The sequence below is a fragment of the Hipposideros armiger genome, unplaced genomic scaffold (assembly GCF_001890085.2).
Source record: "Hipposideros armiger isolate ML-2016 unplaced genomic scaffold, ASM189008v1 scaffold_624, whole genome shotgun sequence".
NCBI lineage: Eukaryota > Metazoa > Chordata > Mammalia > Chiroptera > Hipposideridae > Hipposideros > Hipposideros armiger.
In genome coordinates this window covers 83,339-108,835 of record NW_017731974.1, presented here as the reverse complement: position 1 = coordinate 108,835, position 25,497 = coordinate 83,339, and the positions used below count along the sequence as shown (strand labels likewise).

The 25,497-nt window shown below is 36.3% G+C and overlaps 1 protein-coding gene across 1 annotated transcript in view; it reads right to left on the bottom strand.

The window, feature by feature from the left end:
* LOC109372316 (inositol 1,4,5-trisphosphate receptor type 2) overlaps positions 1 to 25,497 on the bottom strand; it is a gene marked incomplete at its 5' end in the record, with an annotated part of 324,316 nt that overhangs the window by 230,831 nt on the left and 67,988 nt on the right. Inside the window, 8 exons of the mRNA XM_019625391.1 lie at positions 44 to 164; positions 1,447 to 1,575; positions 13,915 to 14,040; positions 16,600 to 16,851; positions 18,945 to 19,145; positions 19,777 to 19,899; positions 23,454 to 23,579; positions 23,696 to 23,785. Of these exons, the coding sequence (XP_019480936.1) occupies positions 44 to 164; positions 1,447 to 1,575; positions 13,915 to 14,040; positions 16,600 to 16,851; positions 18,945 to 19,145; positions 19,777 to 19,899; positions 23,454 to 23,579; positions 23,696 to 23,785 (1,168 nt within the window). The remainder of the gene's footprint in view (positions 1 to 43; positions 165 to 1,446; positions 1,576 to 13,914; positions 14,041 to 16,599; positions 16,852 to 18,944; positions 19,146 to 19,776; positions 19,900 to 23,453; positions 23,580 to 23,695; positions 23,786 to 25,497) is intronic.

Here is a 25,497-nt window from a genome sequence, read left to right as displayed (position 1 = left end):
TTCACGAAATGTAAAATAAGTAAAATCCGACATTCTGACTCACCCACTTCAGCCAAAGTTCTGATACAGGACTCCACCGAGGCTTTCTGGGCTGGGTTTGGCCAGGTGCAATTGTAAATTCTGAAGGCAGACTGCAGCAGCTGAATAAAAACTGGCTGATGTGTCTGAAAGGAGAAAGAAGGAAGGTCAACACGCCATTAAACCAAGCCATTAGCACTTCTGATGCAGTATCTATGCATTACCAAAAAGGCTCATCAATATGTAACACAATATCCGGAAAGGGAGGTTGGGGGTGGGGGGGCACACAAGTTAGCTCAGCTGGTTAGAACGTAGTGCTGATAACACCAAGGTTGTGGGGTCAATCCCCGCATGGGCCACTGCAAGCTGCGCCCTTCTTACAATGAGCAGCGCCCTCCTTACAATATTTAATGCATATCCACTTCATGACAGGCACGTACCAGGCACTACAGAAAATCGATTATTTGCATTTTAGCTACATTCTGAATCAGAAAAATATGGCATCTCTTGAAGGTAAAATGACATGAATTTAGGTATTTTTTTTTAATAGTCTCTGGTTTATTTCCAAGTATAAATAGAGCAAGTGTTCTGGGTTTGTTTGCTTGATTTTATGTTTTGGTTTCATACGATGGGCATGCAGAAGAGACAGTGTTGACCTACAAAAATGATTTTATCTGGTTCTATCTAATAATTTAAAAGTTTTTTCCTAAAGAAAGTTTAATTGAAATGATATATTTATAAGAGCAATGCACCATCACTATAAAATATTTGACATAGAAATGAAAATCACCAATAATTCTACTATGTAGCGATAATCAGTATTAAAATTTAAGGATACTTTATTGAGTTTTTCTATGTTTATATTGCATACATGTTTTTTATATACCAAAATTTGAATGGTTCTACAATGCAATTCTGTGGTCTTTTTCACTTACAATTACTTTATGGTCATTTTCCTAGTCATCAATATTTCTTTTCTTTTTCTTTTTTAATAAGCCATCCAACAGATATACTATAATTTATTTAACTAAGCCCCTATCTGTAGACGATGTCAATTTTGAATGTAAATACTCAAATGAAAATCTTGGTATATAAACCCTGCTAATTCTTGCAGGATAAATTACTAAAGTGGAATTATTGAGTCAAAATCCCTATCCATTTAAAGAATCGTGTCATTTATTTCAACCCCTGCAAAGAGTCAATATACAACACAAACGTTCCTAATTCAACTTGAATATGGGGCCTTTTTATTTAAAACAAAGTTTGGTAAAGTCAGAAAGGGGAATAACAGTAAATAATGTGAGCAAAGAATCATCTTCGGAAGTGTAGGAAATGACTTCCTGACCAGACTAAAGTTTTTCCCCTACTCAAATACGGTAAATAAATTCTGTGTGACAGAATACTTCTGCATTTGTTTGTTTAAGTTACCTGGAGGCTGGTACTGTTGTCTGAAAATGGAGAATTAAAGAAGCCGCTCACAATATTCATTATTGACTCAGTAACACACTTCTCCAGGAAAAGGTCGGCGTGTTTCCTATCGGTGGTTGTGTTGCAAACCTGGAGGGAAAAATAAAACAACTCAATATGTTCTATCACATCTTTGAATTACAACTCAATACTGGAACCTTCTAAAAATTATCCTAAAGTGGTTGTTTGTAACATTTTTTCTTTTTCAAGTTGCTTTGAATAGAAACACTTCTGCCTAAAATCCATTAAAATGTTATCATTCTGCCATAGCTTCTCCTTTAAGTTTGGTTGCCCTTTCTTCCCTGGACCAGAATTCATTCACAGGTTCCGTCCCTTCTTCCTGATCTGCCTCTCCCTACTCTTGGACACAAGCTTCTCCCTCAGTCCCCAAACGTGGCTTTGCTGGAAAACACCTTTTGACTCAATGTGAAGAAGTCAAAGAGAAAACAGTAATTATAAGAAAGGGGTGAATGTGATTAATAGTGGTTTATATCGTTACACATTTTCACTTACAATGCCAAGCCCAAATTGGAGGATGCAAACACAGAAAATATCTGGAAAGGAAAAGAGAAAGCTAAAAGAGGATAAAATCCTTTCCAATAATTTTGACTTTCTCATCCGTAGACTTATCTGGGAAGCATGGAAGTGTGTGTTCGTGGGCTTTCTTCTTAGGGTAAGCAAATCAAGGAAAGACAATACCAGAGCTAAGGGTAAATCAGAAAAGAACCCAGGCTCAGATCTTTACATGTGATTAAATGAGGCAGAAATTGGTCATTTTGCTAAACAACTGTAAATTTCCAAGTATGTCAGGGTAGACAAATTGCAAACGCTAAGATACATGATTAAAAACAAATGAAAAAAAGATGGGTGATGAAAAGACAAGAAACGTGGAGATAAAACGAAGAAAGTGGGAGGGGAAGAGCATTTGGTGTAAGAAAAACTGGGGCAGAGTAAGAAGGTTTAAATATTCACAAAGTTATGATGGGGAAATATGGTGGCCATATGTTCCAGATGTTCTTAGACAATCCAAATTTTTATGTAATTTTTTTTTCTTTTCGATAAGGTGATTAATCAAAAGAATAAGTAAATGTAATTTAATGTGATATTGCTTTAAAAACTTTCACACAAATCACTTCACAAAAGAGAAAAATGGCTTTCTCAAACTGCGTGTCCCAATGTTTTGCTTTGGAAAATAACAGAATTTGCTGAATGGAGGCAGAAGAAAGAGCAGAGGGTTTATTTTGCTTCCATGTTACTTCCCATCAACACAGTTCACTTTTTCCTTATCTATCAAATGATACCTACCTGACAGGGTTGTATTAGAACTAATCTCACAGAGTGATTGCAAGGAACAGTGCAATTAAAGCAAATAAATTATGTCAAATTATATAATCTTTTAGTTATTGTTCCAGCATGTAACATAGTGCCTGGAATATACAAGATATTTAATAATTGTTGTGAAATTACTTAAGTAATCAATTAAGTAATATTTTAAAATGGAAGAATAAGAAACGACTCCTTTTTGTTTTAGATTAACTTTGGGTTAGGCTATATTTGTGGACTATCTAACCAAAGGCTAAAATTTAATGTGGCCCCACAACTAATATAAAATTGATGTTCCCCTGATGGATATGAAGTAGTATTTATTTCATTTAGTATCTTTCCAGCACTGGCTTTTATAGTGAAATTTTCTGATCTGTAGGATAAAAATATATTAAAGTGGAATAAGTAGCCGACCAATTCTACCATAACCAGCCCAAATAACCTTCTTTCTCATCCAGTGACATTTCACACAATTGTATTGGGCTCTCCAGAACTATTATAGTATCACAGTGCATTACCTGCAAATGCACTTTGCTAAAGAACAAACTGGATTTGATTTAGTCAGTGGATTAATAAAAGTAATCTATTTCTAGATAAAGGCTTCCCTCAAAATCCTGGGTAATGAAAAGTCTGGGTTAAAAAAAAAAATTTTTTTTTTTAAGAAAGTAGCCAAAATGTCAGACAAATGAATTTAATTATTATATAAATATGGATATTCTGTTGATGAGCTGGCAAAGTTTGGGGTAATAAAATAAAGACACATCATTTGTAAATTATTATATTTTTATTACATCAAATTTATTTTTGTCTTCATTTCAGCACAACCACTAATTATGTAACGATAATCAAGATTTTTTTCTTGGGCCGGCCGAGTGGCTCAGTTGGTTAAGAGCTCGCTCAAGAGTTTGAGCTCTGAGCAACAGCAGTTCGAGTCCAGCCCGAGCTGAGCAGCCGCTGAGCTGCCAATATGTGGCAGGATGGCTCAGCTAAAAAAAAAAAAAAAGTCTTTGGAGAAAAAAGATTTTTTTCTTGATTTATGTTCTATTGTAATTAATTTTAAACTGCATATGATTTTAATATATCTTCATCACAATATAAAATGTGATTATTTTCAAACTATGTAATTTGAATCCATTATCATTAGGAATATAAATTAAGTAGAATGTAAATTTTTTTTTTAAAGGAAAAAAGGCTACGTTTACAAACTGTGTGGAATCTATTCCTTATTCATTTGGACAAGAAATTCAAATAATTTCTCAAGACATTTTTTCTGCCCATAAAAATAACATTTCCACTTCTAGAGCCTTTCATCTTACCCTGTAATATTGTGGCTAGGCAAGGGATGTAGAAAGCCACTTTTCTTATTAAAAATCTTTAAAATTTTTTCAAGAAAAAAAGAACCTAATAAATAACAATATATCTTTCTCTTGTCATCTATTTATGTTTACTACCTCTTTTCAATGAAGGTAGAAAGAGCTCAAATAAAATTACAACACATTAAATTAACTTTTCATGTATAATACATATACTGTATTTTTAAAGTTACAATCTGCATGCACATAGTATTCACATACATAATTCCTATAAAACATTCCCATGTACTCTCATTATCTAAATACTTATTTTAAAGGGCTATATCATTCCATGATTTTAATGCACAATCATGCCTTCATCCACTTTGGGAATGAGTTGAGATACACATAACCAAAAATACAATACAAATCATTTTCTTATTTTCACAGTTATTTCCTTTTGCTAGTCTTTTGTGTGATTTCTTCTTTTTTTTTCTAGTATAAACAATTGGGAAAAATTATTATTTTTACTTTCAGATTCAGATTTTGAGGTACATTTCACCAAACAAGGAATCAACACGTGAGAGAATATACACAGTTTTATGCTACTTGCTGGGCTAATTCTGGTTAATGTTTTCCCATATTGATATTTAACTGACCTCTAAACATTTATTGAATAGTGATTTCTTGCCTCACTCTTAGGTTACTTGACACATTTATAGTGTGTCACTAATCACTATTTAAATCTCTCCCCAGGTACTTAGAATATTCCTTGTATCATTATTTTTAAAATATTTTAATCCAACTCTATAAGACTGAAGTGATTCTCAATTTGTAAAGTTTTACAACTTGAAAAACAAGTCCACCATTGTCTTTTCCAAGAAAAAAAAAATCCACTTTTTGAAATATTTGTCATCTTCTACTTTCAGATGAATTTTACTATATATTTGTCAAATTTCATGTACTATCACTTAGAGACACAAATTATTAAATTAAAACTAAATATTGTGTTAGGAGGTACATCAGTGAACCAAACAAAACAAAGTCCCTACTCTGTTAGAGCCACTTTTCTAATCAAGAGAAACACAAAAGACAAATTAATAAATATATAAATAAGTGGTAAAAATAGGGCAAATAATAGACTCCAGGAAAAAATTTAAAAAGGCAAGCTGTGCAGGAAATGCTGCAGGAGGAGTAGACATGGTTGAGGATTACTATTTGATTTAAATTGCTTGGGGAAGGTCTCTGTATAAGGCGACATTTTAACAAAGAACTGAAGGAAGTGAGGAAACAGCCTTGGAGGTTTCTGGAACAAGAGCAAATAAAAATCTGTGTCCACCAATAGAATCTAAGTGAAGTAGTCTGATTTGCTCACCACTGCACATGAGCACCTCAGCACACAGTAGGTCTTTAAAATCATTTATTGGAAAACAAATATTAAGTGAAATTTTGGGACATAACTATGTCTGACATTTCTCCCCTTACATATAAGATGTCCCTTTTCTCTGCTGCTCTAAAAGTGACTGCTACTCCTCCAAAGATGACAGATTGGGTTAAACAAGTTACCATATACTAGAGCAACACTCTGCAATTGGACTTTCTGCAATGATGAAAAACTTCTACATCTGTGATATCCAAGTCAGTAGACACTACACACATGCACTTACCTCATGAGCACTTAAAATGCATTATAATGGTGTTATAAGGAACTGGGGTTTTTATGTTATTTAATTTTACCTAATTAAAATTTAAACTTAAACATGGCAAGTTGCTACCCTACAGGACAGGGCAGCTGTAGTGCCAGTAACATACCTTTGATCATACAGACCAAAGAATACAAATCCTAAGGATCATTTTTGTATTTCTCAAGGCAATAAAAATGTTCCTATATGTATCTGAGGTGACGTTGCATATTTGTTTTAATTTGCTTTCCTTTATTCATTAGCCTTAAGAGTTGGCCAAAACGTTTCCAAACATTTGCTTTTTATGTACTTTTTTACTGTGAGTCATCTGTTCACACACTCAACTGACTTTCTTATCATTCTAAATTCATTTTTTTAAAAGATATTTTTCTTGTATCAATATATATTGATTGTAGGAACCCTGAAACAATTTAGAAAAATATACAATGGGAAACAAACTTATCTATAAGACTAAAATCCAGATAAAACCATCATTAGCATCATGGAATCTTTTCTTCTAACCTGCTCTACCATATGTATACTTTACATAATTAAAATCATTCTAGGTAATCAGTTTTGTATTCTCCTTTTTATACTAATCCCTCAATTGTTAGTATTTCTCACATTATTAAAAATCCTCAAAAAATAATCTCAGTGACTCCATAACATCAATCTTATAGATATATCATAATTTATTGAACCATTTCTCTACTAATAAATATTTAAATTACTTTCTATTTGTATATCATCATAAAAGTATACTGTACTTCTTTGACCATAAATCCTTGATATTGTTTCTAATTATTTCGCAAGGACAGATCCTTGGAAGGTAAATTATTTGACACATTAAAAAGGTATGAAGGCCTTTTTTTAATGTACTTCCAAAATGTTTTTCAGAAAGAGAGCATAAATCTACACTCTCATCAACAAGGTATGTGAACCAACATTTAATATTACCTTTTTATTTTTATCTTTTTTACTATTACAACTCTAATAGAAATTGAATTTTATTTTCCTTTGTATTTTTAAAAAATTCTTAACAGTTGACTAATTTTTCAGGGGATTACCTGTATTTTCACCCCTATAAATCACAAATGCCTGGATTTTGCCCATTTTATTATTATAGATTGTTAGTGTTCTTCGTGTATGCGTGTGTGTGTGTATGTATGTTCCTTATATAAAAATTATTAGCCTCTTTTAATATATAGTAACTTTTCCTATTTTGATGTTTTTTTATTTCTATATATGATGTTTTTAAGTACTTAAGTTTTAATTTTCAAACAGTGAGAAGTCTACTATTTTCCTCAGCTAATTTCATCCACTGCTTTTATTCTCAAAAAAAACTTTCTCATCCAAAGACAGATAAACATCCACCTACATTCCACCCATTTTTGCCATTTCACATTTACCTCTAAAATCCATTGCAATTTATGTTATTATGTGATGTTATATTAGGAGCTGAGTTCATTTCACCCCAAATAGCTGGTGTCCTCAAATGTCATTTTGATTTCGTTCAAATCAACAATTTTGTTGAAAGCCTATTCCATGCCAAGAATGTTCTATTACGTGAGATCCATCAGTGAACAAAATATATAAAAATCACTACCCTAATGGAATTTATATTATTAATTTAATAATCCAGGGGTAAGCAAACTACAGCCAGTAGGTCAAATCTAGCCATATCCATTCATTTACATCTTATCTAGGCCTCCTTTCTGTTTAGTAATTGCTGTAACCGTTGTGATAGTGGCCTGAAAAGCTCAAAAATTAACTGTCTTGCTCTTTATGGAAAAAGTTTGCTCATCCCTGGAAACAACAAATTGCTTTCCTATTAATGGTTGATCATTTTTTTATTACATATTAATATCTTACATATGTAAAAATCTATTTCAGGCACTTTATTTCATTTCATTAATGCACCTACTTAACTCTGTGCTAAGACCACACTTACTTGGTTTTCAAATTCACTTTTTAAATATTTTTAACTTCAGTTGACATTTATTTATGATAAAACTTACTGAGTATCTGCTATGTGTGAGACAATGTTCTAGATCCGGTATGCAGCAGTGAACCAAACAGACAAAAATCTCTGCCCTGATTTGTTTCAGTAGAAACAAATACATATAAAAATGTTAATTGGGGGGCGTGGGGAGAATGAAGAAAATTAAGGAGGGACAGAGGGAAGGGGTTGCTACTTTACATAGGGTGGTCAACAAAGGTCTCTCTGAAGACTTTTAAGCAGGGCCCTGAAAGAAGACAGCAAAGAAGTCATGAGGATACTTGGACAGGTGCATCCCAGGTAGATACAAAGGTGCTAAGATAGGGGTGTGTCTGGCATATTTCAGGAGCAGCCAGGAGGCCACTAGTGGGAAAACAACAGGACATAGAGAAGGGGAGAGTGAACGAGAGAGGCCAAATAATCTGAGCAAAGGAGTGATGTGAACCATTATATTATTATTATTATTATTATTATTATTATTATTATTATTATTGTTATTATTATTATTATTATTTTAATCATTATGGCTGCTATATAGAGAATAGATGGAGGGGGGCAGCAAGAGCTGAAGCAGGAACACAGGTTATTGCAATAATCTAGATGAGAGTTAATGGTACCTTGGAGCAGGGTGGTAGTAATGAAACGTTCAGAAGTAGTCATATTTTGGTTATTTTAAGGTTAAAGCTTGCAGAATTTGCTAAAGGGTTAGATTTTGAATGTAAGAAAATAAAATTTACAGAAGACACCAAGTGTTTTTGCCTGAATGATTAGATTGAATAATGGAACTGCCATTTACTGAGATGCAAAAGACAGAAAGAAATTCATTTTTAGTGAGACATGAAAGTGAATGAAGAGTTTAAGGTTAGATAGCCAAGTGATGATGTCATGTAGGCAGCTGGATATGTGACAGTGGATATCAGAGAACGGGTTCAAGCTTCAGTCAGCCTGGTATTAAAGTCAGGAGAGTGGATGAGATCAGCAAGTAAGCGATTGTAGACAGAGAAGGGATCAAGTCTGAGTTTGAGCCTGGCCCATTCAAGTATTAGAATCTGGACAGATTCAGAGAAAACAGCCAACTGAGGAGTGGCCAGTGAGGTGCGAGGCCAAGAGCACAGGACTGCCTTCCTTGGGGCCAAGGGAAGAAGTGTTCCAAGAAGGAACTGATCGACTATGATAAATGTTGCCAATGAGTTAAAGAGCAGAATGTATGATGTAGGGCTGGAACCAACAACTCATCTATCAGGAATAGCCAAACAAGTATTCATTCCAGGTGGGCACCATCATTATAATTCAACATTAAAGTTGAGGCAAAACATTGAATTATGCCTGAGGGAAAGATGCTACACAAAGAAGAAGCTTTATAGATACTTTATACCCTTCACTTCCCTGCATTACTAGCTAATAAGGCCATAAAATAAGAACCCTTTAAAGTGAATTTTTCAATGGCTCATTCCACTGAAGAAGGTCAAGAAAATTACAGAATCAAATCATCAGGCAAAGAAAACCTATTCAATCCCATACGCAATTTTTTCTTTAGTCCTACTTCCTGTGATTTGGTAAACTCAGCAAAGGGAGAGAATGGCTCAAGTGATCTATTTGGAAATGAAATACTCTGATTTGTCTTGTTAAGCAGTGATTGATGGGACAATGACATGCCATTGTGTTAGGTGTGTCTCTAAGTAATTTTTTGGTCTAATTTCATTATACCAATACATCACTCACTAAGAGTACTGTTGGCCATTATGGAATCTTGAAATTGACAGCAAAATTGGGAACAAATTCAAAAGCAAAAATATAGTCTGCGGCTAACACTGACCACAGTGCACCTCCCTCCATGTGCTCTCTAATAATGACTCAAGTCCCCTGACCCCTGCAACAACAATCAATTATAAAGAAAAAGAAAAGCATTTCTGCCCTATAAACACCAATTTTGGCTGCACTGGAACATAGATCAAAGTGGACTGTCGTTAAATGCTCACAAAGACAGTAGAACAACTTTTCATGGGTGTAATGCTTTGCTGCCTGCCTAAATTTGATGTATTACAGGATAGATGCAGTGTTTCTCAGGAAATCAGAATGGAATAAGTATGTGAAACAATCTAGCACCAGTTTATTAAAAACAGTCTTTCAGAAAGATTTTGTTATATGGGTCTTAACAAGAGAAAAGACAAGAGGGTGCAAAAAGGAAAATGAAAGATACTAATTAAAGTAACTCTTTAGAGAGCAAACAAAAAAACCTGGCAGTGCTGACTCCAGAGAAACAAGAAAAGTTGAAGATGATATAAGTGCCACTACATATTAATATTTTATTTGCCTTTTAAATAAGGCCTTTCTCCAAATTTCTACTAAAATAATCATCTTCCTTGAGTTGGTCAGACTCTGGCTTGAAGTACTGGGTTCCATCCCAAATACCAAGCTAAAAAACAAACAAAAACAAATCCCTGACAAATTAGAGAGAGCCTGAAAGTATACTGAAAACAACGATGACCCAGAAACCATATCAGAAAAGGAACCACTGAAAGACATGGAGAAAATCATGACACACAAGAGCTGTCAGAACACATTTGAGAAGCAGCTATGGGAAAAGCACTCGATTAGGCTGCAGCAGACTTCCCACCTGTTACCAGCTAGGCAAGTCGCCTTATGCTACCAAAAAATCTCTCTGCAACTCAGGGGCAAAATTTGAGGTCAACCTAGATCAGCGGTTCTCAACCTGTGGGTCATGACCCCTTTGGGGGTCGAACGACCCTTTCACAGGGGTCGCCGGGTACTTGTATGTGGGCGTATCTGCATGTGGGCCTGGAGATGGATAGAGGAGCGGTGTCTCCGTTCCTAAGACCATGGAAAATAAGTGTTTTCCGATGGTCTTAGGCGACCCCTATGAAAGGTTGAGAACCGCTGACCTAGATGATCTAAGGTTCCTTTAAGTTGTATAATTTTGTCATTTCAAAGTAGATTACTAGCAAGGAAAATATGCTGCTTGTAGTAAACACCTATATCTTTGCTGAACCGAATCATTCTATGTGGCGGCACATGGAAGAAACAGACAAAAATTATACTACATAAAAATTTGGCTCAATATAAGAGCTTTTAATAATTGAAACTGTGCAATAATGAAGCCAGTTGTCTCAAAAATAGTGAAATCGCTGTTAATAGAAATATACAGGCATGTGCTGAAGACTGTGAACTGAATGACTGCCAGGATCCTTAAGATTCTATGATTCTTTGGGCCCAGTTTATCAAACACCTTTCCTCCAGATTACCTTTACCATTTCTCACTGATGTAAATCAGTTGCTCCAGGATTTCATATCTTTGTTGTAACATCCGAATTTAGTCCATCTCTATGTCAAGTCACTATTGTGCTTGTCTAGCTTCATGGACATGGTTTCTGGCTCTTGTCTATGTTAGCTGGTCTCCCTTTTGCTTATCCTCAACATTTTTATTTGGTACAAGTCTTGGGGAAGGCTTTTGAAATTGTTTTAAAGGCTACATATAACCCTGTAATAGTATCAGTGATGTTACCATGACATGGATGAAATGAAACTCTTTTACTAAGTGCCAAGCATGTGCTAATAGCTTACACTATTATCTCAGTGAATCCTCCCTATGAGACATGTGTTATTATTGTACTCATTTGACAAATAAGGAAACTCAGAGTCAGAGGAGTAAGTTCCTCGTCCAAGGTCACTGAGCTAGGAAAAGGCAGAATCTGGACTTGAACGCTGGTCTGGCTATTGCCTCTAAAATGCCTGCTCTTCACTGCCATGCGCTACTGCAGTGGTTCTCCGTGTGGCCCCTGGACCAGCAGCTTCCGCACCACCGGGGAACTTGTTAAAATGCAGTCTCATATGTACTGAATCAGAAACTCGGAGGGTAGGGCATAGCAATCCGTGTTATAACAAACCCTCCAGATAATTCTGATGCTCGCTCAAGTTTGAGAACTACTGCTCTACTGAGCTGAAAATTCGCCTAGAAGGCCACATTCTACTTATTTAATCACACTTTTTATATTTGAATTTGAATGTGTGTGGTGGCTCCTTTAATCTTTCCTCAAGAGGAGAAAGACACCTTAGTTACAGAAAAGTCAGGCTCCCTGTCCCTTCCCTGAAAACATGTAGGCTGATTCCTTGTCATTCTTGATGAGGGGATAGGAGAGTTGCTGCTTGAAAGTATAAATAAGAGGGAAACAAGAGCAAACAAAAAACTGCTTTCTCAGTACAGCTAAGCTGCTGTGGTTAGACATGATGAGTGAATAGACGAAGAAGATCCCAAAGTTCCCCCAGAGTCTTCATATAATAATATTGTCTACTTAATCAAAATAGTTAAAATAAAACTCCTTCCTACATGCATACTTATACTTTTTGAGCAAAAGAGTATATACAGCTTTGCCTTATGAACACATCAACTAAAAGAATCTTTCAGAGGTAGCATAATCAGTGGCAGTTATCATCATCAGCTGTCTGCTTTAAAAAAATAAAAATGCTTTTAGCTTCACAGCTCATTCTGCCTAGAATGTGACCTTGGTCTTTTTCAAGCTTATCTTTCGTCCGTAGCACTGTGCGACTCTGCAAATCTGCCTATAATCTCTTTAATATCTTCCTGCACGCGCAGTTTTAAAGCTCAGTCATTGGCATAGAAACCATCCTTCACTTCAAGTTTTCTGGAGATACTTGTAGCCAATCAGGCACAAGGGCTCTCACAAGGTCAGGGAGGGAAATTTGAGTGGTATGTAAATCCTGTGCGGAAACAGGATATTTTCTCCACAGGTGCAGGTTTATCTGAGGAAGGTAATGAGTGTCTTTTAGATTCTATAGAAATGAAGTAGAATAGGAACTGCCTTACTTGATTCCTGCTTGAACATGGAGGAACTCACTCCTACTACACCTCACCAAAGGTTAAATAAGCATATTTCACCTGCAAACCTTGATGAAATCAAAGAGCTCCTGGACTGGAATATACATGATTTATTGTATTATGCTAGATTGCTCTTGGATGTCTCGATCTGCAGTTGATGTTTTATTATATCCCCTTTGTCTTCCCTCCTTCCAGAAAGGGATGTAGGGAGGCAGTGAGCTAATGGATAACAGCCAGCATTCATTCTTGTAAGAGGGTGAAAATATGGACCTCACTAACTCCTTTTGTCCAATCACATCTACATGAGGCCTATGTAAATCTACCAGCACCCAGGAATGTAGGAAACCCCAGGACTGACACAGGCTATTTTAAGGCATAATAGTATATAGATAATTCCTTAGACCTACCTTCTATTAGTGAAATTCTTATTTGAACATTATGTCCTATAATTTTAAAGGGAAAACCAGAGAAGATCAAAAAAAAAAAACCCCTAAAATAATACACCCCAGACATTATAATTTAGCATGCAAAAAAAGGATAAAACATACTAAAATTAAGTGCTTTCTATCAAAAAGATTCCTTCCTTTCTTCATCCATTCATTCATTTATTCAATATTAACAGAGCAAAACATATGCTAGACAGTATCTAGAAAATGCCAACCAGCTCCACATGTCCTCCCCAAACCCCCCCCCCCTCCAAAAGCCAGACAAGGGGAAACGGATTCAAAGTGAAAAAGCAGAATACATTTCGACTGACATGATTAAAAACACTAGATGATTCAATTACTGAAACACACTTCCAAAGAGGACTCTGAAAAGGTAACAGTGAGCAGTGCTAAGTCCTGAGTAGTTTGGTCAAGTGCTTATCTGTCCAAAGCAGCAGTTGAGGCCTCTTGAGATCCTTTCCAACTATGGTTTGTAATTCCTTTCATGATAAGAGGTTGAATATAAATTGACCTATGCCAAATATCTTCTGTATTGAATGTAAAAAAGCCACTAAAATTCCATTTAATAACAGCCAACATAGTTGTAAAAGTAAAAGTGAACGCTGCGTTGCTATATAAACTGTACTGGGTAGTCTGTGCATATTAACTCATTAAATCTCACTCACGACCTTGTGAAACTCATTCATAATGTTTTGAATACAATGGATTACATCCAAAGGTAGTGGGTTTAATTCTAAGTTTTTATCCAGATGCTTGATACTGTTTAGCGAAACTAAATATTGACAACTTGACTAAACATGAAGTAGTCTTTAATGATCAAAGTGTCACTTACCCTTGCCATATCCACCAAGAAGTTCTCAAATAATCTCCAAATGTGGTTACTCGTGTAAATTTCTTTCATTTCCACTTCAGTGTCAACGTAACAGTGATTAACAAAATTCACATAAGCAATTTTAACCTGTGCAAGTTTCAAATACAAAAGAAAGTGAGTTTTCCTTATTGTTGATTTTCAAATATCAATTATGAAAGGTTAAATAAAATCTGTGTTAGCTCCCATAGAAGATTAAACACATTTTGTTTATACCTAGAAAGCATTTCCACTTCCCTTCTTTTACTAAGACACTCCATCCCCTGACTCAGGGTAAACACATGACCTGGTATTCCATTCCCGTGGGCCCAGTGATTGGTGTGAGAAAGTGTGCTTCACATTAACCAAACCTGTCATTTGGGACATTAGGAGTCCAAACACTCCCCTTTCTCTATCCCGTCTCCCTCTTTTTCTTCCTCTCTCCTCCCCTCCCATTCTCTCTGTCTCTATCATATTCTCTCTTTTTCTCACTCCCTCTCCCTCCCCCACCCCTCTCTCTCATTGATAATGTGGTACAAGGTACAACTGAATTCCAAGAAGCCATCTTCTCCAGGTGTGTGGAGGAAAATTATGCTCAGAAGAGGAAAATGAGGCAAAACCACAAGGAAAAAGGGAATAAGTGACAGAGAGAATTCTGACATTGTTTGAACCTCTTGATCCATCTGAACAACTATCCTTCAAATTCCCCAATACAGGGGCCAATAATAGTCCCGTTTTAAAAATTTAAAGTAGTTTAAGTTATGTTTCTGTCATTTGCAAACAAGAGAGTTCTAAAATAATGTTTAAATGTGATGACTAAATAATACTTTACTGCCACTCAAAAATATTTAAATTATTATTTCTTAGAAGAAGCAGGTTCACAGTTAACAACAACGAAAAAAATGTATTATTTTAAGACGTAGTAAAATTCCTTTCCAGATTTAGCAAAATTCCTCATAAAGGACTGGGACGAGTCTCATCCACATATACCATTTCTAAAGTGTGTATGGCAAGTAATTTTTGTTTTTCTTTTTTTTTTCTCTTTATTGAAAATGTGATGAATGTTATAAACCTCCCCATAAATAAACAAATATATATATATATATAAATCACGTAAATAGTATCAGGGGATTCATGAGTTAGAACCATAGTAATAGAGTCAGCTTTCATGTCCTTAGTGCTTGTCGCTACTTGGCCGAGGTCTGAAACAAAGCTCCAGTGACAGGGCGCCTGTGTCGGGAACTGACCATAGGACAGGGAGACATCAGAGCCATTCTGCACATTACCATAATCACCCTGACAGCAGCTAACATTTATTCATTGTTTGCTACATGCCAAACACCTTCAGCATTTTGTATGTAATATCTTACTTAATTTCATCCTCCAACAATCCCATCAGGTACACACTATATTTATCTCACTTTAAAATTGTGGAAATTGAATATGAGAAAGGTTATCAACCTGTTTGGAGTCTGTCAGACAGCTAAGAAGTAATGGGCCCAGGATTCTGACTCATTCTTTAATTCATTTGTTCATTCATTCATAACATACTTATTAAGTGTAGGCTCAGGCTCAGGAAATATAACGGTGAATTAGAAACAGGCCTAGTTGTTATCCTCATCAAGCTTATAATCTTGGGAGAGAACATGAGGGCTACAGATATTTATTAACTATTAAAATTTAAATGGTAAATTTCAAATTATAGACTCTTAGAGATTCTACTACAGAAGGTTAGGGACGTCGTCCCTGAAGAGTGATGCTTGGATCAAGATCTGAAGGATACAGAGAAGTGACGTAGGTGAAGCAGGGAAGAGTGGTGCAGTCAGAGAGAACTGCCTGTGGGAAGAAGCACGGCCAGAATCAAGACCTCAAAGAAAAACAGAGCCCATGGGTTTAATCACTACACTGCTTCCTTTCTTCGTCATCTTATTTCAAACTAATCAGGGCATGAAGTATCCCTGGAGTCGTGGTGTCAACAGTTCCACAAAATTATACTTTCAAGTCCGGAGGACTGCTGGGAAGTAGGGAAGTTAACCTAACCTGACACCCTTTCAAGTTACTGTGATTTAAAATGTTTGGATTTATATCATATTCAGTGTATCATACATTTATTAACGTTGCAACAATACACCACAATGGCAGAAAAGAGAGAAATGATGACAACGTACGTTCCTGGAAGCCTCATTAATCCTGTTGGCAGACAACCAGTTTCTAATGAGTTGTTTCCCTATCATCAGAGCCAAGCTAGGACAGAGGGTAAAAGATGACGTGGGAATAAAGCAAAATGTGGGTCCGTATTTCCAAGAATGCATCTATTCTATAAAGCAAGGCAAACCTGCAGGCTCTAACAGATGATCCTAGAGCACCATCCTCGCCTCTCCTATCAATGACTGTGAATTATTTGTGAAGCACCTTTCTCATTCTCAAGAATATACTAGAAGTTACAAGTGTATCTTTCAGTTTGTTCACATTGCCATACTTAGAATTCAGAGACTCCTATAGCAGCTTCTTGTAGAACTAAACAAGTAAGCTTTCTAATGCTCTTTTAAATTTTCAGAATTATAAGACTAACCCCAATTCCTTGACTAAATATATTATCTCATCTATAGTAGTATGGGGACTTCTGCACCTAATACATTTTTAAAAGTATTCACAATTCTGTGGGCTTACCTCAGGGATGCAGTCATCATGGGTCACCACCCTCACGATGTCATCCAGGGGCAGCAAGGAATTGCACTTGATTTCAGTGTAGACATTTTTCCCCTCTGTACACGCTGCCAGCAACTCCACGAGGGTGATGTGGTAGGCTAAGGGGCCGCTCTCATCCCCTCGGTCTCTCTCTGAACACATCATATGGAGGAGGATGGGAAACGATGCTCTATCATTGTAAAATATCAGCACATCTTCACCCCCATTTATCAGCTGAAATGATAATAAGAGAGTCTACATAGCAGTTCAAATATTCATCCTGTACTTATTTCCAAAGGTTTGCCCTATCTGGAAACCCTTGTATATATTTATAAAAACGATAATATTGCAAAAGCACAACTATACCAAGGCAAAGTGGTAAAATTATTTTAGTCATGTGCTAAGTGATTTGTTATGAACACGATCAAAAGCAGTAGGGAAATGTAGGAGCAGCGGGTGGAGGCAAGGGTTAAATGACATGGATGATAGTAAATTGTTCATCATTGAGTTACCCACTGAAATTAAACTTGCAAAATATTTGAATAAAGTTACTTCCCTTTACTTCAAGTGGAAGACTCCATTGCCAAAGCATGAGAAATCCTGTAAGCCTAATTTTACTAAAGCAGAATAAAGTGTCCCCATCCAATTCAATAGTGGCAGAATAAGTAAGCAAGTACATTGAGCCAAATCAACTCTCTAAAAATCAGAATTTCCATGTGTCATTAGCATCAATAAAGAAAGGATGTAAAAGCAGAGACAGGAGAAATAAAGAGAAAAAGACTTCTAAAAAGAGAAAACAGAAAGAAAAAACAAATAAGCTTTTAGGACACAAATTTTCCTCCCTGTTTTGTTTACATAATTTTAATGGAGAATTCTAGCAGGTGATAATTTTATTGCTCAGAATCCATCATGTCTTATTGTCTCTTACAAGTACCAATTTTCTAACCCCAGTGTAAGATATTTTGGTGGGTAACACACAGGTTATATAATTTTTTCTGTTTTATTTAAATTGATAGGAATTAGTTGGCTTTGAAAGTTTTGTTGAAAGAGAATGTATATGTGTCAAAAATATATCTTAACACAATATATTACAAATACTTCTTTACACACAGGAACACTTCATCTTTTGTTGTCATAGAAGCGGCTTAAATATTTGCTGCTTTCCCATTTTAATTCTTTCCTTCATGATTATAATACAAAATCAAATTAGCTCACACACATTTCTCGGGAATGAAGAACTAATGTGAATGTAAATGTAGATAAGAAAAAGGTAAATTGTACAAGTGAAAATGTTCCTTAAAATCTTTTATAACAAAAATTTACATCAAAAGTTCAAAGCTTTAAGCTGGATTAATGTTAAGATTTCTATGGGGCAGGAGTGCTCACATTGTATCATTATAGAAATCACCTTCATTCCCAAATTTAAGGTATATAATTGTGAGAATCTCTCAAAACAATATAATCTATTACATAACTGTTTGGTAGTGATGATTGAAAGCTGTCTAGATCCATACAGACCTTTAGAAAACCATGAAGTCACAGGGCAATGATTGACCCACATGTACTAAAATAGCTGTCAGCTCTCCACCCTATCACTTGGTTCCCAGTGAGTAACTTATTCATTTCGTAAATCTCACTTAATGCCAAATATCACAATGAAAATGACAAGACCAATTAAGTACCTCATTCATTTGTTTTTCTTAAAATTTTAATTTACTATAAATAGCTAGGTTTTCACGTGTAATAAATCACTGATGAATAATTTCTACTATTTAGTTTAATTCTCTTCAAAGTCCTCTGCAAAGAGTAGCAGAGAACACCCATTCTATATTTAGGCATAGAGTAATAAAGGCACTGGAAAAGCAGAGTTTAAACCATTTTTGTTACATACTGAAACTTAAAAATATAAAATTTTGTCACTTTCATTCTAACTGATCTATAACAACTCATAGACATTTACCCATTATTGAAAGTACACAAATTCCTCTTTTTTTTCTGTCATTAAACTTTGTTTTTAATGGGTCTCAAAATTCTGTGACAGATTTTTGTCGAGTTGTTTCCATTAAAACATACTGATTTTAAAAACGAATAACTTAAAAACTACCACAAATTCCTTAAGAATCCAAAATAAGACTCAGAAAATTATAAACTCAACTTGTCACTTCCCTAGACTTAAGCAAAATATATTTATACTTAAGTAGTCACAATTATTTTCTAAACCTATGTGGTTGCATTTTTGTTTCTTTTTTCTCTCTAAGTTAACAGAAAAATGCTTATTTGAGCATATTGTTTGAGTAAAGCTGACAAAATGCAAGCCGAGAACGTACCTCCGTCATGACCATATCCTGGCATTTCTTCACATATTTACCATCTGCTTTGACAATTGTTTGCAAAAACCTCAGGTATTGCACGTGGCGGCCGTGTGTCTCGATGCAGTGCACAAAATGCTGCACGACTCTCTCGCTAATCTCATTGCACAGATGGTAATTGTTCAGGAAGATGTGCCGCATGGTTTCTGCTTCTAGGAGCTAAACAGAGAAGGATGCACCCTTGTACTGGTAACAGGATCAGTTTTCTCTTCTACAGCGGTCAGACTAATTTCCTTGTTTGCGATAGGTTCTATATTTTATGCAAAGCCATAGTGAGTTTTCTGTGCAAGTCTTCGACAAAATGCAATGAGGTCATTCACCACTCAGAAAACTGAGCTCACAAAGGAGTTTAGCTGGAAAAAGGGGCTTATTATCATAAAGGTCAACATGTTGGCAACGGTATTCTTGAGATTCATTTAATTCAAAGTTAGCTCTTCCCTACTACCCGCTGACACATTTTACGGAGCGGAGTTTTGAGTTTTCCGTATTTATCTTACTGGTGGCACTACAGAGCTAGCTAGCCCTTTGTTCTACCACATCATCCTTCCTATAATTAAACTATATGCATATAAATGAAGTGGTCATTGGCAGGTAAAATTTGTGTAATTTTTCAGGTTTCTTTAAATGTTTCCTTATTGGAAATAAAATATATTCACTTTTAGGGAGAGAACCTCTACAAGGAAAAAAAAAATGAGGTGATGAAGATTAATAAAATTCTACTCATCAATGCTGCTCAAATAAATGTGATGAACACTTTACTACAAATATTAGAAGTCGGTAAAATACTCACACCAGGAGTTAAAAATAAATTCAGATGTTTATGAAGGAGGACTTGATTCTGTGGATTTCCCCGACAGAAATTCTGCAGGAATGTATGGGCCAGGTTCATCACTTCATTCATCTTTTCATCATTCTGTAAGTTAAAGAGTGGCACATTATAATACAGAGAAACAAGCATACGAGAGCAAAAATATAATCAAAAAATTATGTTTGGGGGCATGTGCACTTTTTCTCCGTGCCTCTATTTATGCTCCCCTTTCTCTGTACCCTCTGTAACTACTCCCGGTTACCCCCACAGAACAGCCCCCATTTTTCTAGATGTTTCTCACCTCTTTATTTCTCCTCCTATTATCAGTTCTGCTCCATTCGTTCACATTCCATCTGCCTTTCTCCCCAGCCTTTCTGATGGGCCACTACATCTCCCATCTCTGTACACAGCCGCCTCTTTCTCACCTCTTTCTCCCCTGCCTCTGTCCCACAGCTCTTCTGTCCTCCTTCCCTCTCTCTCTGGCCCCCTCCTTCTCTCTGGCTCTCTTCCCTTCTCTGCTGCAGCCCCCAATTCCTCTCGTTCCTCTGCTTTCTTGGATTTCCCCTCTTTCCTAGTATTTCTAGGTATCTGGATCTTCCTGGGGTTGGTTGGTTGGTTGTTTCCTTTGTTTCTCCTTTCCTTACCTCCTATATCCCCCTCTTTCTGAATCATCTCCCTGCCCACTGCTTCGCCAGCATCTGTTCCTCTTATCACTTCTACTCCTCTCCTGCTTCAAGCTCCCTTGCCTCGGCCTTGCCCCAATTCTTTCTTTTCCCCACTCACATTTTCTGTCTCCTCCACACTGTAAATTTCTCTATATACAGTTTTCTGAACTTATCTCTGCCCTCCCCTCTCTCCTCTCTCTGCCCCTCCTTTATTATCTACTTTGTCTCTTATTTCTACCTCTTCCTTTTCCTTTTTCTCTTTGCTTTCTCCTCTATTCTTTTCCCCCCTCACTATCCCCCCCCAGCAACCCTTCCTTAATATATGTACTCTTAGGTTGCTTTCCTTATTCACTGTTATTTTCCAAAGTCCCATTAATACTATCATTTGCTTATAAAACTCTCATTACGAAACTTAAGTCTCAAAATTCACCAAAAAATGCCAAGTTCTCTTCTTAAAAGTGGCCTTTTAACAATATCACTGAAACCATCTAAACTGTTTCTGGGTAGTTGATTTTCCCATTTGTCATGTGGTCACTGTCATAGATACAAAACTGACCCATGTTTTGAATAGTAGTTTATGTTAAATAATTTCAATGTTTTCTTTTTTCCTAATCTAAGAGTATTTCTGCCATCTATAACTAAACAAACATCCTAAGATCATTAGTAGACACATTACCTCATATATACAGTAGGGTGAATTTCCTGATTTTAAAATAGGAAATTTTTATCTCAAAATCTACTAACACTTTGCATTACTTGTGTAATCCAAGTGTAGTTAAAAGGCATCAAAGGAATATCAGCCACAGGAATCCCCAATTCCCACTGAAAAGCTGGGCAGTAAAGAACACCAGAGCCAGCTCCACTGTATTTCTTCAAAACTCTCATCTTACCCTTTTCATTTGTTTGTTTCTTAACAAGCCAGTTATTAAAACTGAGCAAACCTATAAACACAAAGTATAGTTAAATACTCAATGCTACAATTACTAAAAGAAGGAACCTGATCACATGTCCCATGCCCATGTTACAGTATCAAAGATACAATAAATTGGATAATCAAGGCTAAGGATTGAATACCTTTTGTTGCCTTTCAATAATTATTTTATTGCATTCTCTGCCATAGTATGAATTATGCCACCTAAGGAATGGTAGAATTTATAAATTTACATATTAAAAGCAACTAAGCCAGTGGGTGGTGGAGGGCAATCCAGTATGAAGAGTAATCTACATCAAGAGTCCTGGCATGACACACTGGTGCTCAAGAGAGAAAAAGGGCAACCCCCACGGGGGTGTCAGAGCCTGAATGAGGTGCGGAGGGCATTTATATGGAAGAGTGGGCAGCAGCGATGAAAGACGAATTATTATGGAGTATTCATACATGAGAAACTACATTCACACACACATATATTCCCTAGCTTTGTCAATTTAGAGGGCCTGGGGAGGGGTGCAAAACACCGATAGTAATAAGTACACTTAGTTCTCAGAACTTTGCTTCTAAACACCGTTCTGCCCCAAACAGAACTGGGGCTACTTTAAAAAATGGCTCATTCCAGAGTTGAGTTGGAGTAAGAAGAATGCAAAGTAAAATAAATAAATAAACAAAAAAGAATGCAAGGTGAACCTGGAACATTTTAATGTGCAAAACAGCAAGGAACTACTCAAAAAAATGGTGGGGACAAGTCAGAAGACAGGGAAGCTAGCTTAAAGGAGCTCGATTGGCCAAATCTGGAACAATCTGAGAATCAAAGTAAATAATGACAGAAACCTAGTAGAGCCTATTGAATAAAATGAGCATCCAAAAGTCCATACTGATAAAAATAAATAAATGAAAAAATTGAAAGTTTTATAAAAAATGGGATATTTACCTGGCTTCAAAGAACCTCTCCACAAAATACTAATTACAAAGGAAAAATGAGTACTTCACAGTGGAGAATCCTGGCAGACACCACCTTAATCAAATGATCCAAGTGAACATCACGGAACAAATCAAAACTGTGTGCTGCCTGATAGGAAGTGGTAGGAACAACTTAGTGCCACTTCCGTCACTTTCCTGCCAAAGATGCATAACTGAATCTAATCATGAGGAAATGTCAGACGACCCAAATTAAGACACAGTGTCCCAAAGAGCTGGTCTGTCTTCAAAAGTTTCAATGTCATGAAAGTTCCAGTAAAAAAAAAGATTTAAATAGACATGACAATCAAATAGCACCTGTTTCTGAGTAGATCGCTTTGTCAAACAGGACACGATTGGGATAATGGGAGAAATGTGAATAGCTTCTAAGAATTAAGTGGCATAAAAGTGCCATACTCTTTCCTGATTTGGAACGTTGTTGTACAGTTATAGAGAAGAGGGTCCTTGTTTGTAGAAAATATTTACTAAGTGGCTCAGGGGTGCCATCAGATTGGCACCAGATTGGCAACTTACTTTCAAATAACTCAAGGAAAGAAAAATTCATTGTAACTTTGCTATACGTTTAAAAATTTATCAAAACAGGGCCGGCCGAGTGGCGCGTTGGTTAAGAGCTGGCTTGGGACGCCAGAGGGTCCCGGTTTGGATCCCATATATGAGGGCCAGTGACACTGCCCTTTACAGCTAAGATGCTGAACAACAGCTCAACCTGGAGCTGGGCTGCCGTGAGTCGCCAGCGACAGCGTAGGCTGCAGCCCCTGCTGCAGTGGGTTGCCATGGGCTACCGTGTGTAGCCAGCAGCCAGCGTGAGCGGCCAGCAGCCGCCGTGAGTGGCCATCCAGAAGCTGGCGACTGATCTGCCTCGCCCAGGAAGAGCGCAATGATGGTGCCAACTTTGCCCAGTGAAGTAACATCCTCCACAATTAGACTGAAGAACAAAAGGACAGCAAATTGTCTGTTCCCCTTCCCCCAATTCCCCAGCACTGTTCCCATCCCCCAATTCCCCAATTCAAATCTTTAAAAAACAAACAAAAAAATTATCAAAATAAAAAATAAAAAATGAAGAAAAAAAGTAACTAAGAACTAACCTTTTCATAGGGTATCTGCAGAAGATCCAACACCACCGAATGAGCTCCCATATTTTTCAGTAATCGCTGATGTTGAACCCGACACTTTTTATTCTGTATACACAGTTTACTTAGCCTAATCAAAATCTTTAAAAAGACAAAGAAAAGCAGTATCACAAACACTATATTAAATATAATACATATGCAAAAATTCTTTGCCATGCAAACATAAAGCCATATAAAAATATTTTACTTCTGCTGACCTCCTTTACAATCCGGTAGTTATTGCTCTTATTGCTGTCAATCTGGGGTTTCTTTGTTCCATCCTGCACTGGACTTAAAATGTTTGATTCCTAAAATAAACACAAATATGTATTTTTAAGCCATATATAACATGGTAATAAATTTATTTATTTTACAATAGATAATACATTTTGTAATTATTTTCTAATGAACGTATTCAACTTATATGTTTCCTTTGTCCTTTTTTATCCAACAAAAAGTTGTTTGGCTTGCATGAGGCATGCAAATTACCACTCTCCAATCACAATCAAATTACAAGATAAATGGCATTACTAATAACTAATGAGTTAAGTTAAAAATAAAAAGTTATTACAAATCAGTGTATTTCCTTATGCTAAATATATCAGAAATATCATGGCTTTACATTGCCTAGAGGAGAGGGATAGTAAAAACCCAGGGCGTAAAAGGTATAATTATATCATCAAGGATGAACTTAAGGAAAAAAAAGAGTGAAGACTATGATAACAGCTGAAAAACATTTCAGAGATGAAAGGAAAGAACACCTTAACCCAAGAATTCTCTGCCAGGTTACCGTAACGTCCTTAAAAAGTCATGGGACCAATGAAACATGTACAAAACCATGAAAATAAAGAAAGGAAAATACAATTTAAGCGAAAAATAATATTTTAAATTACTAAATTAATGAAGCTTATTAGGAGGGCCTGAAACATCAAAACTATTCCATTATACACAGCATACAAAATATTAGAAGCATACATATTTTAAATACCAACCATTAGAGTCATGTAAAAATAAAACACCAGTTACAATTTAAAGCATGAACATTTATTAACACATGCCTGATACCAGACAAGGTGAATGGATCTAAAAGAAATAGAAGATATGACCCTTCCCACAAGAGAAATCACAGTCTACCAAGAAAATAGAAAGAAATATAAAAATAAAGATTTGGACTGAGCAGAATTCACCAGAGAGGAAGAGAGGGAGAGAGGGAGAGAGAGAGAGAGAGAGAGAGAGAGAGAGAGAGAGAGACAGAGAGAGACAGAGAGCCTAGCTGTAGCTTTAGACAGCTTTATGAAGGAGGTCAAGTTCAAGCTAAGGTCTTGAAAGATGAAAACTAGTTAAATGTGAGAGACGTGGGAGGGCAGGGGGACACCTGTCAGGTGAAGAAGTCACCTTAGCCAAAGGCACTGCAGAAAGAACAAGCCGAACAGTGAGTACAAAGTGGCACGAACCGACAGTGCATGCTGCAAGAGAGTGGGGAGTGAGACAAAGCCGGGCCTGTTGCCTCCCTAATTTACAGTATGTACAAAACTGCTCTTGGGATAAATGTCAAGTTCAACTTGGGTCAGAAAACACCCTGAATTCCTGACTATATTGATGGTGTTGCGCTCTCTCAGTTAAAGGGAATCCCAGTCTAAGCTCAGGAGAAAGTAACAAAAATACATGAAGGTGATTGATATAATTTCATTTGTCCCAAGCTGTTGTTCCTACTGTGTTCAATGGCAACTCACAAAATTAATGCAAACCAAGAAAGAAAGAGAAAAGAAAAAGTCTCCCATTTTACTGAGCAGATGGCAATTTCCCTACATGACATTTCCTCTTTCCACCTGAAAATGTCCGGTACCATTCACAAAACCATCTACGTTCCCTGCTGTGTCTCAGAGAAAACGAACTTTGGAAGCATGGATTTTTAAAATTCCATCTTCCCCGCCTCCTGTCCCGGCTCATCCGTTTCTAGTGCATGAACAGCTTCTACCTCTACTGAGTCTTTCCATTCTCCTTAAAAATATGGCCAAGT